This window comes from Melanostigma gelatinosum (genome assembly GCF_949748355.1).
Source record: "Melanostigma gelatinosum genome assembly, chromosome: 22".
Taxonomy (NCBI): Eukaryota; Metazoa; Chordata; class Actinopteri; order Perciformes; family Zoarcidae; genus Melanostigma; species Melanostigma gelatinosum.
The window spans coordinates 3,099,457-3,114,632 of record NC_136655.1 but is presented as its reverse complement, the minus strand read 5'-3'; the positions used below and the strand labels follow the sequence as shown (position 1 = coordinate 3,114,632).

Below are 15,176 nucleotides of genomic sequence, written 5' to 3'. Positions count from 1 at the left end.
ATCTGGTCATTTCCACTGATGGCATGTAATTACAGCGCAGTGAGAGTACAGGAACACGGTGAGATTGCTGCCAGCGAAGCGAAAATATATTCATCATAATCTCTCCCTGTCATATGTTTAATTGGATAAATATTCCATCAGCGATGCGTGCTTTCAGCTAGCTAAAAGGACAGCGTGACCTCGGGGGAGATTGCACATTCCCACCTGCGCTCATCTAGATATGATTCTTAATCGAGGAAAACCAGGCTTCAAACTCAGCAGCGTCACGTGAGATTCCTTTTGCTTGAATCGCTGACGTGAATTCCTCTCATCGACTCTCTGCTAAAAACAATCTTTTTTTAAATCACGATTGTAAGATTGCGTACACCGACGATTTCTATCAAGTTCCTCCATTTCCTCGTCAAAGACCCGTCGTTCCCCGACATGTTGTCAGTCGGAGCGTCTGGAAAAAGAACATCTTGCTTCCTTAACGTGCCGTACGTCTTGTGAGAAGAGAGTCCCTTTCAGAACTGCTAACCCGTCAGATATGAAAGTATAAGGCTGTGTTTTGATTAGCACTGTGCCGCTAAGTGTTGCTCACGGGGACAGTTCAGACCGAACCCATTGACTGGAGTTAACACCGCTCCATTATCACCCATTGTGAGTAGTTTGTGTGTTGTAAGGGCAAAGGCAGCAGGCCAGTACTATTCATTGAAGGTAAACAGCACTTTGGCATCCTGAGTGTTTGCCTATTATCTTTCATTGTGATAAATGGAAGTGGTTATCTTTCCCCGGCATAATAGCTTTTCATGAGCTATGTTCACTATGATTGCTGACAATTAAAGATCAATACATCTCTTATTATCTGTCCACAAAATATGAAGCTACAGCGAACACTTGTTTAGCTCAGCTTAGCATAAAAACTGACAAATGAAAGAAATAACTGGTAAAACAGGGAGCTTTAGTGTGACGGTAGGTGGATTCGGTTTCGTTTGGAGCCAGCAACGCTAGCTGTTTCCCCCCGTTTCCAGTCGTTATGCTAAGCTAAGCTAACTGTCTCGGGGCTGTAGCTTCATATTTAAGGGGACAGATCTCATCAAACTCTTGGCATGAAAAAGATTGAACATATATATTAATCGTATATAATTGATGATTAAAATCGAGTCATCACAGGCTTAATGCTGTAGAAGTGACACGTTGAACACATCTCTGTGTGCTTGTATGTGTGTGTAACAGCGTACACGTATCATCATTGTGTGTCTGTTGTGTGTTTGTTGTTGTTGTGTATCTCACCGCCCTCTGTGCTGTGTGTCTGTTTTCTCCTTTAAGAAGTCGGCCCCCAGGAGGAAATGTGCTGCCTGTAAGATCGTTGTTCACTCCGGCTGCATAGAGCAACTAGAAAAGGTATGACACACACACACACACAGTCAATGCAGACTTGACACACTATCAGTGAAAGGAGTTTCAGTTCTAACACATGTTTGCGAGAGAGTTTCCTGCAGCATGTTACTGTGGAGCCACGTGCAGGCAGCTTACATAGGAGAGGTGCATGTTGGGTAACTTGTCGTATGCTGTTGTAGTTCGTCAGAGCGATCTTGTCATTATTGAACGCCAGAATGTTGACCAATTATTCGTTGTTAGCACTCAAATCTAAACAGACTTTACAGGTAACGGGTAAAAGAATGATCAAAGTCATCGCACATCTAAAATTAAGCTTATTTGGCATTTTGTGCCTCTCTCTTTCTAGATTAACTTCCGATGTAAGCCAACCTACAGAGAGGGAGGATCCCGCTGCATGCGAGATGTAAGCGTGTGTGCGTGTGTGTGTGTTTAAATATGCTCAAGACTTACTACATGTGAGAGAAGAAGACTTTTTACGTGTCCTGTTTACACTTTGGGTGACGAGGAAACAGGATTATAAATAGCATTTCTCCCTCTGACAGCAGAACATACTGAGACATCACTGGGTTCACAGAAGAAGACAGGAGGGGAAATGTAGGCAGTGTGGAAAGGTAAGCACACACACACACACACGTACCTTGTCAACAGTTAATATTGACTTACTTTGTTGTATTTCTGTCGGTTTCTGCAGAGTTTTCAACAGAAGTTCTTCCACAGTAAAGAAATAATCGCCATCAGTTGTTCCTGGTGTAAACAGGCAGTAAGTAATTCATCCTCTGTAATTATTATTACAGGGTTATAACAATCATTATATTCTTGGGTGAAATTACCCTTTTAAGAGGCGGAGTTTCAGAAAGATGTGGATCTTTGATGAAAGGATAAATAACAACGAGGAGTGTTTTCTGTTGCAGTTCCACAATAAGGTGACGTGTTTCATGCTGCACCAGATTGAGGAGCCATGTTCACTGGGGGCCCACGCTGGAGTCATAGTACCACCCTCCTGGATCATCAAAGTCAGGAAACCACAGGTGCGCGCACACACACACACACACACACACACACACACACATTGCAGACGCCGCTCACCTGTCAGTCCACTGGTTGATAAAGTTCACTAGCTTGTCATCTTGTGACAGTAATGAGAAACGATATGAGCTGACACATGTCTGGGTTTGTGTCTCACATGCGCACACACACACACACACGCACACACAACCCTCACATCACATTCTTCATTTTAATTACCATCATAAGGGACACGGTGGCAGTGAACTAACCGTTGAACTCTGTGTATGTGTGTGTGTGTGTGTGTGTGTGTGTGTTTACCCCAGAGCTCACTTAAGAACTCTGCCAGGAGAAAAAAGCGGACATCATTTAAACGAAGGACAAGTAAGAAGGGACTGGATGTAAGTAGCACGATGAGACTGAACGTTTGTGTTTAAACCGGGTTCAGATTTACGTTTTCCTCTCACCTGAGCAGATTTATACGCTCTACTTACCTACTCAACATGTGCGTAAATGTTTTTATGACTATGTGTTTGGACATTGTATTTTTTCTGTAAATCAGCTAATCGATTAGTCGCCTCATCATTTCATCGTTATCTTTCACATACTTCGTTTGTTTTTCCACCTTTTGCACGTCTCTCTTTGTAACTTTGTCTCTTTCTGTCTTCAGGAGTCTAAATGGCGTCCGTTCATGTTGAAGCCTCTTCCTTCACCTCTCATGAAGCCCATCTTGGTTTTTGTCAATCCCAAGAGTGGAGGCAACCAGGTCAGCAAACCCTGAAATGTTTTCTTTTTGTCTGTTTGAGACCCCTTCGAGCTCACCATCAGTTCATCAAGTAGTAGGAGAACCCTGACTGTAAATGTCTCTCTGCAGGGTGCCAAGGTGTTACAGATGTTCATGTGGATCTTGAACCCTCGACAAGTCTTCGACCTGTCACAGGGGGGGCTGCGAGAGGCGTAAGTACCCTTCAGTTGGGAGCAAAACATTTCACGAGTGTGTAAAGAATTCAAATATAGGGAAACAGCCAATTTAGTGATCGTTTTCTCCTTAAACCGTCATTATCTACTGCCGGGGTGAAGGTGCTGTCTCACTTCAGCGTTAGTCATTATCCTCTTTTATTCAAATACTCTGTTCACGGATCGAGCAACTTTCACAAAGCTTGCACCAATTACACCCACTCAACACGATCAGTCTTTGTTATGTTGTGTTCTACAACCGCTCTCTGCTTTGTGTGGGAAATTGTCAGGTTGGAGTTGTATCGTAAAGTGCCAAATCTGAGGATCCTTGCCTGCGGAGGGGACGGCACGGTACGGCTCTGTTCTATTGTGATGTATTTCTATACATTCTATTGTGAATCTCTGCAGCCTAGAACCTCCCGTGCTCGTCTTTCTGTAGGTGGGCTGGATCCTGTCCACTCTGGATGAGCTGCAGATGAACCCCCAGCCTCCGGTGGCTGTTCTTCCTCTGGGAACAGGAAATGACCTCGCCAGGACGCTCAACTGGGGCGGGGTGAGTTGCAGCCTTGACTTGTGAGCGGCAGGACGTCGCAGCTTCTCCACCCTGTATCTGCTCAGTCATTTAAGTGTGTTTGATGTCTTCGAGTTCAGGTTGATTAAAACAAGTTCCGTCTGCAGAGTTGTTGAAATGAAATGAAGATAAAACAATGCCAGCACTTCCAACACACTCAATAAGTTGAGAAGGAATATCTAATATTCGTCACACAGAAAAACTCACATTCCAGGAAGTCTACTTCACGCTCTTCCTGCGCAACTCTTCCTCTAAAGCCCGACGTTCAGCCATCGTCTGACCTCTCCGAGGAACAGCACGTCACACAGCGATGACGCGGCCGTTGTTGACACTTTAATTGATTCTATGACGAGTGTAACATTTTCTCTTTCTTTATGCAGTAGAACCGCATTAGTGTAACATCCAATCACACCAGCAACAACACGTTCCTGTTTAATTTGACAGAGGTTTTGGTGTGTAGAACTAAGATGCAGAGTGTTTTTAAATCCTTACAGTGCAACAAAGAAGAAGAGACTTTTTAAAAGCACCCACATTCTTTCATTCGGCTTCTCTTTGGTCCAGTGAGGTGGGATTGTATCGACGATAATCCATCAAATAAAACTGCATGAGACCCGTGAATGACTGACGGGATTCATGGAGCACGAAGCAGAAGACAGAGAGAGAGATGAACATTCATATCTACTTTGTGGTTAATTAGTGTGTCCTTTCTGTCCTCTACTGGCTGCAGGGTTTATATTTTTATCCACTTTGTCTCTTTCCTTTCCTCATTCTTTTCTTTCTCCTTTCCCTTCAATTCCTTTCCTTTGCTTCCTTCTCCTTACTTTTTCTCTCCTTGCCTTTGCTTCCATCTTCCTCCCTTTCCTTCCCCTTTCTTTCCTCTGTGTTCCATTGCTTCCTTCTCCTTCCATCTCCTCTCCTACCTTTCAGTTCCTTTCCTCTTTTCTTTTTGCTTCCTTCCCTTCCCACCTTCTTCCTGCCATCTTTCCTTCCCTCTCCTTTCTTTCCTTTTCTCTTCTCCTTCTGACACTCCGTTGTGTTACTCACCATTGCACCTGCGTCACCTCTCTCTGTGTGAGTGTGAATAACCCTGTGTGTGTGTGTGTGTGTGTGTGTGTGTGTGTGTGTGTGTGTGTGTGTGTGTGTGTGTGAGACACACTCACTGCAGTCCTTGGTACACTGATTTCCTGACCCTGTCCAGACGGAAAATGAAAAGCAGACGACACACAGAGACAGAGGACGGAGAGAATAATGAACGAAAGACAAAACAGCATCCATTAGAGAGACCTGGCTTGAATGACAGAGGTAGACTAGAGATGGATTGATGGTGGGATGAAAGGGAGGAGTGAGGTGTGTGTTATTTGTAAGGTCCACTCATTTATGCATGAGGTCTGGTGTGAGTATCTGTGCTCAGTGACCACTTGTTGAGAGCCAATGATCACATGCTCTCTCTCTGTCTATTCTTCTCTTTCTTTCCCTCCCTTCATGTGTTCACGTGTGTGTTCTTGTTATCAAATAGATAACGGGAAGAGAGACCTCGGTGGTTCGACAGATAAAAAGAGGGATAGAGAGGAAACCTTCCTTTCATCTCCCTTTACCTTCTCTTCCCGTCCTCCTCTCTGCTCTCCCTCTCCTCACTTTCTTCCCTTTCTTCTTTACTTGTTCTTCCACTTCCTTGTTTGTCCTCAAAACGTTCTGAATTTATAAGAGTAATTCTATTGACAAGACTCAATGTAATGACTTATCTGAATTTGTTCGTGAGTTGATACGAGCGTCCCCTTCCGACCGTTAAATCAGCCGTCGGCACAACAATCTCCCCTCAAGGTCCTCTTACTGTCGTAGCTGTTCTGGAGCTTTTGATGGGATCACATGATCTTCCTCTGCAGCTGAAGTTATTACAGCACTTGAAGGACTTGAAGTTGGGATTGAAAGTTCATTCTTGACCCGTGGAAACAGACAAAACAAATCTCACCACAAGGTCCATTTAGTAGCAGCTGGTCTGGAGTGTTCGGTCATTTCACATCTACTACTAGCTACTGAAATGATCATCTGCATTGGAAACATTGGCTCGACGCTTTAACTGCTGACTCTATATGTTATTTAATGTGAATTCTCTCTCTCTCTCTCTCTGTCTATATTTTGTCTGAAGGGTTACACAGACGAGCCGGTGTCCAAGGTTCTGTGTCACGTGGAGGACGGCTCGGTGGTGCAGCTGGACAGGTGGAACCTCCTGGTAGAGAAAGGTGCCGCGCAGCCGGAGGAGGGAACACAGAAGGTCAGCTGGGTGGTCAGGCTGTGTGTGTGTGTGTGTGTGTGTGTGTGTGTGTGTGTGTGTGTGTGTAATTCGAGGGTTAAGACTTGATTAGAATAAGTTAAAGCCACTATGTGCAGAACTTTTTAGCATCTTTCAAGAGATAGGGGGCCTAAAATCGATATCAGTTCAAATGTACGCTATATGTACAATATTATCACCAATTAACTTTGCTTTCAGGCAACACTTTTTGACGGGGAGCCGAAGCCGTTATATCCATCTATGCCCTCTTCAAAGCCACAGGAGTCCTTTGACAAAAACAGTAATTGTACCTTGCAGAGCTGTTTTAATACACGGCTTTGAAGAGAGCGTAGATGATATCTTTAGTTCCCCGTCGGAAAGGACTCTCTGACGGCACGGTAAGTCAGTGAAACTATTGTAAATATAGCGTACACTTAAACAGAGTTTTTTAGGAGTCTAAAATACGTCCTCAGCAGTACGTTGCTCTGCTCCCGTGCTGGTCCTCCTGTCTCTGACTGTGGATAAGTACCTCATACAACCCCACTTAAAAAACATGAGCCGTCTAATTGTGTAATATTTATGCGAACATGCTGACTTGAATACGTCGTCCTTTGTCCTCAGCTGCCTCTGAATGTGTTCAACAACTACTTCAGCCTGGGCTTCGATGCTCACGTCACCCTGGAGTTCCACGAATCCAGAGGTCGGTGAAATCTACTTTAATGCTTTTCTTGCCCCCACATCTCATCCTGCATTAACTCTATTCATATTCCAGTAAGTCCTTATCTTTCCCGTTAATGCATCGCACTCCACTGAAAGAGGAGCAGAATGAAATAAGACTTTAAAAAGGACGCGTTCATGCGCGCACGAATGGGTCCGAAGTCTTCCTCGACCTACGCCTCCGTGTATGCAACATATTGAATGTGTTCTCCTTCTCTGCCTCTCTCGTTGTGTCTTTGCAGAGGCCAACCCAGAAAAGTTCAACAGTCGCTTCCGCAACAAGATGTTCTATGCAGGGGTGAGTGTCCCGCTTGACTTATTGCCCACTCAGAAACTCAGTGTTAGACACGAAGAAAGAAACGTCGTCTTCTACAAGAATCACGGCTGAGAGGGACGCAACATCGGAGTGAAGGAAGGGAATGAGGGGATAAGGAGAGATGGAGCAGCTGGACGACACAAACGTCAGGAAATACAGATGAAGGGAAAATAGACAAACTAATCAGGAGGAGGTTGGGATAAAGCAGGGTGTGTCTGTGAGTCTTACTGTCGGCCGTACACACTTATTAACGTCCCAAATCCAATTGGAAGTGGTGTTATCTGCCACCATGCAACGCCAAAGTTAATTGCAGTTTCTAGTCATTTTAGATAAACAATGAATCTGCATCCCGTGTGCTATAGTAAACATGATGATGTCATGGTTTATTATAATACGAATGAATTTTGACATTTTGCACTTTTATAGCATCGTGTAGTTTGTAGAAGTTTTGATTGGAAGCGAACTTCATCATATTTTCCAGCTTCTTGTCAATGTTTGTTTTGAATTTTTGTCTGATTCAAATCTGAAGCTTGGCATCTTATAACCTTTTCATAAACTCACGATATTCTGTGAAGAATGAGAGACGTGAGGAATAAAGGACGGGTGGGAGTCTGAGAGGAAGCATGCAGGGGAGTTTTCTCTATTTAATGAGGGAAATGTAATCAACTGTAATTCTGTTTGATTGGGTTCGCTCTTCTCTGTTTGTGTGTGTGTGTGTGTGTGTGTGTGTGTGTGTGAGTGTGTGTGTGTGTGTGTGTGTGTGTGTGTGTGTCTTTGCAGGCTGCGTTCTCAGATTTCCTCCAGAGAAGCTCGAGGGATTTGTCCAAGCACGTCAGAGTGGTGGTGAGTGTTAACACACACTCTGTCTCTCTGTCTCTCTCTCTCTCGATCTGTATCGTTTTCCATGTCGACATGTCTAAGCAGCAGGTCGGCCGGGTGATTAAAAGGTCCGTCCTTCAACTCCTCTTTTAACATCGGTCATGCTGAAGTGTCCTTCAGTGGATCCTGATCCGAGCTGCTGACCTCCGTACTGTTATTAGAGCAGCAGCTAACAATCATTCTCCTTAATTCGGCTGTTTGTTTTCTTGATGATACTGATCTGCTAAACTACTACATACAACCATCGTTGGTCATGGTGTTTTCATGGGATCCTTGCTGAAGAATTCCTACATTCATGCCTCAGGTCCATGCTTCTCCTCACTCTTTGGCGCTGCCACGACTCCTCGAGGGTGTCCTTGAATGGGCGAGTCTGACGTGACCTTTGACCTGTAATCAATCACTTTCCACCCACTTCACGTCACAACAGGTTTTTAGAGCGAGAGCATTCAAACTGAGAGTGAGAACTGAGAACTGAGAGAGCAGCTTCAGGAGAATCTGAGAGTGAAAATGAGTTGTTTTGTTGTTTTGTACAGCAAAAGAACTTCATGCCTAAGGGCATACATCTGGTTTTGGTAACAGCTGGTCAAAGACACAGATTTGAACTTTTCCTTTCCTTGTCTCTCTCAGTGCGATGGTACCGATCTAACTCCGAAGATCCAGGAGCTGAAGTTTCAGTGCATTGTGTTTCTAAACATTCCCAGGTAGGTGAATACACAGAGTCATGGAACTGTGTCTGATATTCATTGGGATCATTTTCATGCCCAAACATTTATTTATAATTTCTCAGTGTTTGGTAGAAGCCATTGCCGTTTTTATGAACTAATGACGCATATGTTAAACGTGTGCAGGTACTGTGCAGGCACCATGCCGTGGGGGAACACAGGCGACCACCGGGACTTTGAACCGCAGCGGCACGACGACGGCTGCATCGAGGTTATTGGCTTCACCGTGGCCTCTCTGGTGAGATGACAAGGAAATAGAAACAACGTGGTACGATCTGATGAGATCGTCGTCCCTTCTTTTGCCGTAAGTCTCCGCTCTGTCCACCAGGCGGCGCTACAGGTCGGCGGTCACGGAGAGAGATTGCACCAGTGCAGAGAAGTCGTCCTCACTACCTTCAAGACTGTACCTGTTCAGGTGAGTGTATTCGCCAAACGATTAGCCCATTGAGTGAATTTACTTTGTTGTTATATACAACTTATAGCTACAGAAAGTAAAACAACATGAGATGAAACGACATTTTTGCAGCAGAAGAATAATATAGTTAAGATTTAGAACGTGTGCACAGGTATAGCTACATATTATACCGTTCAAAGATATTTAAGATCATGTTTTTACCTGTTCTCTCTCTGGAAAAGCATGTTTATTTCCCTCAAACAAAGTATTGTACCGTATCGTATTGTCACTGATCATAAAAATGACCAAACAATGAGTTGTCCTCGTGTGCCTCTGTTTGTTTGTAGGTGGACGGTGAGCCGTGTCGACTGGCTCCCTCCACCCTCCGCATCTCCCTCCGAAATCAGGCCAACATGGTCCAGAAGAGCAAGAGACGCACCTCTGTGCCCCTGCTTAACGAGTGAGTCACACACACACGCACACACACACACACACACAGAGAGGAACTCGGCCAGCGGTGTTGTAAAAGCCCGGGTTTGCACTGAGTGAGTCATACGATCTGTTCAGTGGGAGCTGACATTCACTCCTCTCTGTGTCCCACATCTCCCGTCAGCTCGCCAAACCACAATCAAAGGACTGATGTTCAATTTAATCAAGTCGAAAGCACCGGGGAGACCGGCTGACATGTTATACTGTGTGGTTGTGTCGGCTGAGAAGGAGAATGAACCGAGACCTTTATTGATTTCTATCGGGGATGAAGCAGCAGAGCTGTACTGTGGTGCAGTGGTGGGAGAAGTTCTCCGATCCTTTTAGTTAATTAAAGTAGGAATACCGCAGTCTTAGAATAATCCATCATGAGTAGTCCTGAATTAAAAACGTTACTTAAAGGGACAGTGTTATAGATCAACCCCTCTGCTCACTCCTCCCTTTGTAAACGCACACTGTCCCTTTAAGAACAGTACCTGGATTAAATGTATAACAACAAAACAATGCTAATATCTGGCTACTAACACTCCTCCATTCCCTGTAGCACTAATACTTATCCATGTGTATCTTTGTCTTTATATATGTGAGTCTACCAGCTACAGTAAATGCGTGCACAGTAAATAACAACAAGTACTTCATAGTTACTGCAGTAACTATTGTCTCTGCTTGATGTACTGCTGCTCTACTCTGTGTATCAATGTTTGTCCACTTATCTCTGTCCCTCTTCTGTTCTTACCAACACATGACTGTGATCGTTTTGATTATTTATTACTTTCATTTGTTTCCTTTCTCTCCTCTCCTTCCTTTCTTTCCTTCCTCTCCTTTCATTTTTTCTCCTCTTTTCTCCTCCTCATGTCCTGTCTCCTCCTATCTTTTTAATTTTCTCTCCTCATCTCTTTTTCTCCTCATCTTGTCTCTTCTCCTGTCTTCTCCTCTTGTTTCCTTGTCTCTTCCCTCTCTTTCCTTCTCCTCTTTTCACTCTCTTCCTCTCCTCACCTCCTCTCCTCCTTCTCTCTTCCTCTCCTTGAGTCACCAACTTTCTTCCTCCGCTCAAACTATACTCACCACCTTTCCTCCTCCTCTCCGTTCTTTCTCTCCTCTCTTCCTCTCCTATCCTCGCCTCCTCTCTTACTCCTCTCCTCCACTCCACTCCTCTCCTCTCCACCTCCTCTCATCATCTCCTCACCTTCTCTCCTCTCCTCCATATGTTTCTCCTCACCTCTTCTCCTCCTCACCTCCCTCCCCCTCCTCACGTTCCTCCTCTCTTCTCTGTGTGTGTGTGTGTGTGTGTGTGTGTGTGTGTGTGTGTGGCCGTAGTATTCAGAAGGTGTGTGCAGCAGATCTGCGCCGCCTCTCTGCTCCCCCCGACTCCTTCTCTGTGTAAGTACCTGAGCCCTCTGTCACTGAACGTCACTGTGTGTTTGTGAACGCGTGAGGGAGCGAGTGAGGGAGCGAGTGAGGGAGCGAGCGATGGGACGAGTGGGGCAACGAGTGAGGGAGTGAGTGAGGCGACGAGTGAGGCGAAGAGTGAGGGGACGAGTGAGGAAACGAGTGAGGAAACGAGTGAGGGGACGAGTGAGGGAACGAGTGAGGGGGCGAGTGAGGGAGCGAGCGATGGGACGAGTGGGGCAACGAGTGAGGGGACGAGTGAGGCGACGAGTGAGGCGACGAGTGAGGCGAAGAGTGAGGGGACGAGTGAGGAAACGAGTGAGGCGAAGAATGAGGGGACGAGTGAGGAAACGAGTGAGGGGACGAGTGAGGAAACGAGTGAGGGGACGAGTGAGGGAACGAGTGAGGGAGCGAGTGAGGGAGCGAGGGAACGAGTGAGGGAGCGAGTGAGGGAGCGAGTGAGGGAGTGAGGGAACGAGTGAGTGGACGAGGAGTGAGTGGACGAGTCAATGCTGTTGTTGTTGTTGTCAACGTTTGTCTGTTTGGGTTCAACCAATGTTTAATTCCATGAAACTGAAGCTTTTTTCTCCTTACAATAAGTTTGCATTTGTCAAATATTTTTGTCTTGATGACATGACTTAGAAACAGACAGAGAGGGAGAGAGAGACATAGAGAGACACAGAGAGAGACATAGAGAGAGAGAGGGAGAGAGAGAGACAGACATAGAGAGAGGGAGGGAGAGAGAGAGAGACAGAGAGAGACACAGAGAGAGACATAGAGAGAGAGAGGGCGAGAGAGAGACAGACATAGAGAGAGGGAGAGAGACAGACATAGACAGAGAGAGAGGGAGGGAGAGAGAGAGAGACAGACAGAGAGAGAGAGACAGACAGACATAGAGAGAGGGAGAGAGACAGACATAGACAGAGAGAGAGGGAGGGAGAGAGAGAGAGACAGACAGAGAGAGAGAGACAGACAGACATAGAGAGAGAGAGAGAGTATGGCCGCATGCTGAAAGTCTCTTCACTTCTACATGTTTGTCTGCCTCTTGTCTTGGTGTTTTCCGCTGCAGTCCCTTTACCTTTAACTTCTCCCTGAGCTTATTATTCCTGCACCACTCCCCTTGGCCCTCACTTGATGTCCACCCCCCCACCCCCCCCCCCTCCCAAGAAAAGCTCTTTTCTTAATTTTGCTTCAGCTGTGACTGAGAATAACAAAAGTGTTGATGTATTTTCAATTTGAGGCCCTTTCTGTTTCTGTGAGCTCATGAGGCTGGGTCGATGGTTTTGTTTTTCACCCACGTCAATATTCAACCTCCGTCCTCGCTGGAGGCAACATTGCCCACAAACATTGACTTAAACACAGCGTCGGGGTCGTGCTGCAGCAGGATGACAGAGTCGTCAGTTAGACTTTCAAAACCTGGAGCTCAGTTAGAAAACTTCAACCAAGCAAGACAGAATTTAAATGTCATTATCGTGCAAAATCTGGTTTGTGATGTGTGTGTGTGTCTGTGTGTCCTTATCATTGTCTGAATTGTGTGTGTGTGTGTGTTTTCTTTCCAGTCCTCACGCAGTTCCAGATCGTCTGCGTCTTCGAGTGAATCGGATCAGCCCGCAGGAGTACGACCGACTGCAGTACGACAAGGAGCAGCTACGAGACATCTGTAAGGGTGTGTGTGTGTGTGTGTGTGTGTGTGTGTGGTCACTCGCAATGATTAGCATGACTCTACGGAGCATTTCAGCATCTTTAGGCTATTTTTGGTTTTCTAGCTCACAGCTTCACCGTTTTGATTCACTCTCATCACAGAGAGGGACGGAGGTCGAGGCGTTGGAGTGGCTGGTCTCCGGCAGCGTCACAGCAGCTTACTGCTCCTAAACGCTCAGGAGGGGATAAATGCAGAGCTCAAATTTCATGCATGTGACGATTAGAATAAAGTCTTGAAAGTTTGAAGACCAGCTGGTGGACATAGTGGAGCGTTTAGCAGCTTAAGAGCCAGATATTTCCCTCAGGGACCTGAATCTGAGCTAAAAGAGAGTGAACATTGGACACAAATAAACTCTGAATCAATGACGCTGTCGCACATCTGCTGGATGTGTGAATGAGCAACTGTTTGCCAACAAAATGAAAACAAAAAAAGATGAAATGTCAATGAATGCAGCCCAAACAAAATGCAGTTAATCCTGGTTTAACCTACTTTTTCGATGCATAAATGTCTAACGTGTGCGTTTTGTGCATTCCAGCCATCCCAGTGGGCATCGTGGTGGTGAGGGGCGACTGTGACCTGGAGACGTGCAGACTCTACATCGACAGGTTACAAGAGGCAGGTTTTATCTTCATCGTTAACGCTCATAATCATCTCAATCTTCTTCCGTTTCTTCCTCTTCATCATTATTTCATGAGGCTTGCAGCGTTATTTATAGACGGATGAGCATCCGACGCCGCTGGGAATGCGGAGCTTGTGTGTCTCTCGTGGGACTCTAACTGTGCTAACATCTGTGGACGTTTTGGATGTAAATGCTTTGGCTGTTTGTTAACCTTGAAACCTGTCTGCTGTGCTTGCTAGGACTTACACCAGGCGCCATCTACTGGCCACAGGGTGCACTACCAGGTATATCACTTTTGGGTGTCTTTCTGCAGGAAAAGTTGTTTTTTTAATCAGTTTTGAACAATTTAGAAGTAATTTCTTACATATTTTAAATCTCTAAATCTGCCTTTTTTCCAGTCCTTAAAATTTGTGTGAACCTGTTTCATGGATTTTGGACGATGATGCTGTAGTTATGATACGTTTAGCAGTGTTAGCAGTTCCATAAAGAATGAAAATATAACTTTAAAATCTGGAATTCACCTTAAAATGTAGGTTTTACAGACTGACACCCTTGTTGAGTAAAGTCTTCTGTGTTCATATAAACAGTAATATTGTAATGATATTCATTAGCTGTGGTGAGTCTAATCTAAACTACACTATACTCTGCCTCGTTGTCTCTGTCTCGTTACTGATTGTTCTTATTAATACCTTTCCTCTGTCTGGATTTCTCTCTTTTGCTTTCTTTAAATAATTATGTAAATGTACATTTAGTTTATTGTTCAGTGAAGTGATGATGAAGATCACGAGTGTCTGATCTCTTTGTCTTCAGGACGAGAGCAGAGGCGTCCCCAGGACCAGTTCCACCAGTAGACTCTCTCCCAACTGGAGCTTCTTGGATTGTGAGTGACCGAGACACAGATGTTCATGTGACACAAACAAATATGAACAAACCTCAGAGAGTCATTTTTACCGTTCAATCAGAGAGGAGCAGCTACAGTATGCAAGCAGTGGACACTTTGATTTTCTACTGTTTTTGCATCTCACTTCCCAGAGATCCGAACATATAGACGCCAGGTTTGTAACTTTCATCAGTGGAGGAAAACCTTTGGAATCGTCACTGAAATTATGTATTTTATTTTGGTGTTTTTGGTGTCTCAATTATCATAACAACAACTTTGTAAATCTCTTTTCTTAACATGTTTACAAAGGAAATTGGAGACAGTAATTATGTAAAAGTGTAAGTTGATAAATGAGATCAAATAACAGGTGATCTGAGTCCGTTAAAAGCCGGTTTAATAAGTTAAGTGACTCGACAGACAGACGAGAGTCCTCAGAGTCCTAAAGAAGAGCTTCCTGTTGACATTGCATGTTTGTGCTCTGCAGCCACGTCAGCTGACCGCTTCTACCGCATCGACAAGGCTCAGGTAAACACCACTTAAAGGAGCTGCTGACATCAGCATTCATGAGCTTCTGCTTGTATATATATCTTTATCTGCGTGTGTGTGTGTGTGTGTGTGTGTGTGTGTGTGTGTGTGTGTAGGAGCACCTCCACTTTGTGACAGAGATCTGTCAGGACGAGGTGTTCATCCTGGACCACGAGGGGCCGGCGGTGAACCAGGGATCGTCCACAGCGATGCCTGATCTGGTGGTGGAGCCGACCGCTGGGTACGTCTGCAGAGACACAACAGATGTATTGTTCTGTATTTCTGTCAACCTTTATTTCACCAGGTGAGACCTCCATCACATTGTAATTCCTTCTGTAATTTGTATTTCCAGTGTTTCCTTGACA

At 45.0% G+C, this 15,176-nt stretch overlaps 1 protein-coding gene across 1 annotated transcript in view; it reads left to right on the top strand.

Moving 5' to 3' along the window:
• Positions 1-15,176, top strand: part of dgki (diacylglycerol kinase, iota) — a 41,182-nt gene that overhangs the window by 20,060 nt on the left and 5,946 nt on the right. The window contains exons 4-28 of the mRNA XM_079294517.1: positions 1,309-1,383; positions 1,727-1,783; positions 1,923-1,991; positions 2,072-2,140; positions 2,292-2,408; positions 2,712-2,786; positions 3,056-3,151; positions 3,260-3,342; positions 3,633-3,693; positions 3,782-3,895; positions 6,060-6,185; positions 6,804-6,882; positions 7,142-7,197; positions 7,996-8,058; positions 8,722-8,795; positions 8,943-9,054; positions 9,145-9,231; positions 9,558-9,670; positions 12,645-12,745; positions 13,323-13,402; positions 13,646-13,690; positions 14,217-14,286; positions 14,771-14,811; positions 14,928-15,052; positions 15,164-15,176. The exon at positions 15,164-15,176 is cut by the window's right edge and continues 13 nt beyond it. Of these exons, the coding sequence (XP_079150643.1) occupies positions 1,309-1,383; positions 1,727-1,783; positions 1,923-1,991; positions 2,072-2,140; positions 2,292-2,408; positions 2,712-2,786; positions 3,056-3,151; positions 3,260-3,342; positions 3,633-3,693; positions 3,782-3,895; positions 6,060-6,185; positions 6,804-6,882; positions 7,142-7,197; positions 7,996-8,058; positions 8,722-8,795; positions 8,943-9,054; positions 9,145-9,231; positions 9,558-9,670; positions 12,645-12,745; positions 13,323-13,402; positions 13,646-13,690; positions 14,217-14,286; positions 14,771-14,811; positions 14,928-15,052; positions 15,164-15,176 (2,001 nt within the window). The remainder of the gene's footprint in view (positions 1-1,308; positions 1,384-1,726; positions 1,784-1,922; positions 1,992-2,071; positions 2,141-2,291; positions 2,409-2,711; positions 2,787-3,055; positions 3,152-3,259; positions 3,343-3,632; positions 3,694-3,781; positions 3,896-6,059; positions 6,186-6,803; positions 6,883-7,141; positions 7,198-7,995; positions 8,059-8,721; positions 8,796-8,942; positions 9,055-9,144; positions 9,232-9,557; positions 9,671-12,644; positions 12,746-13,322; positions 13,403-13,645; positions 13,691-14,216; positions 14,287-14,770; positions 14,812-14,927; positions 15,053-15,163) is intronic.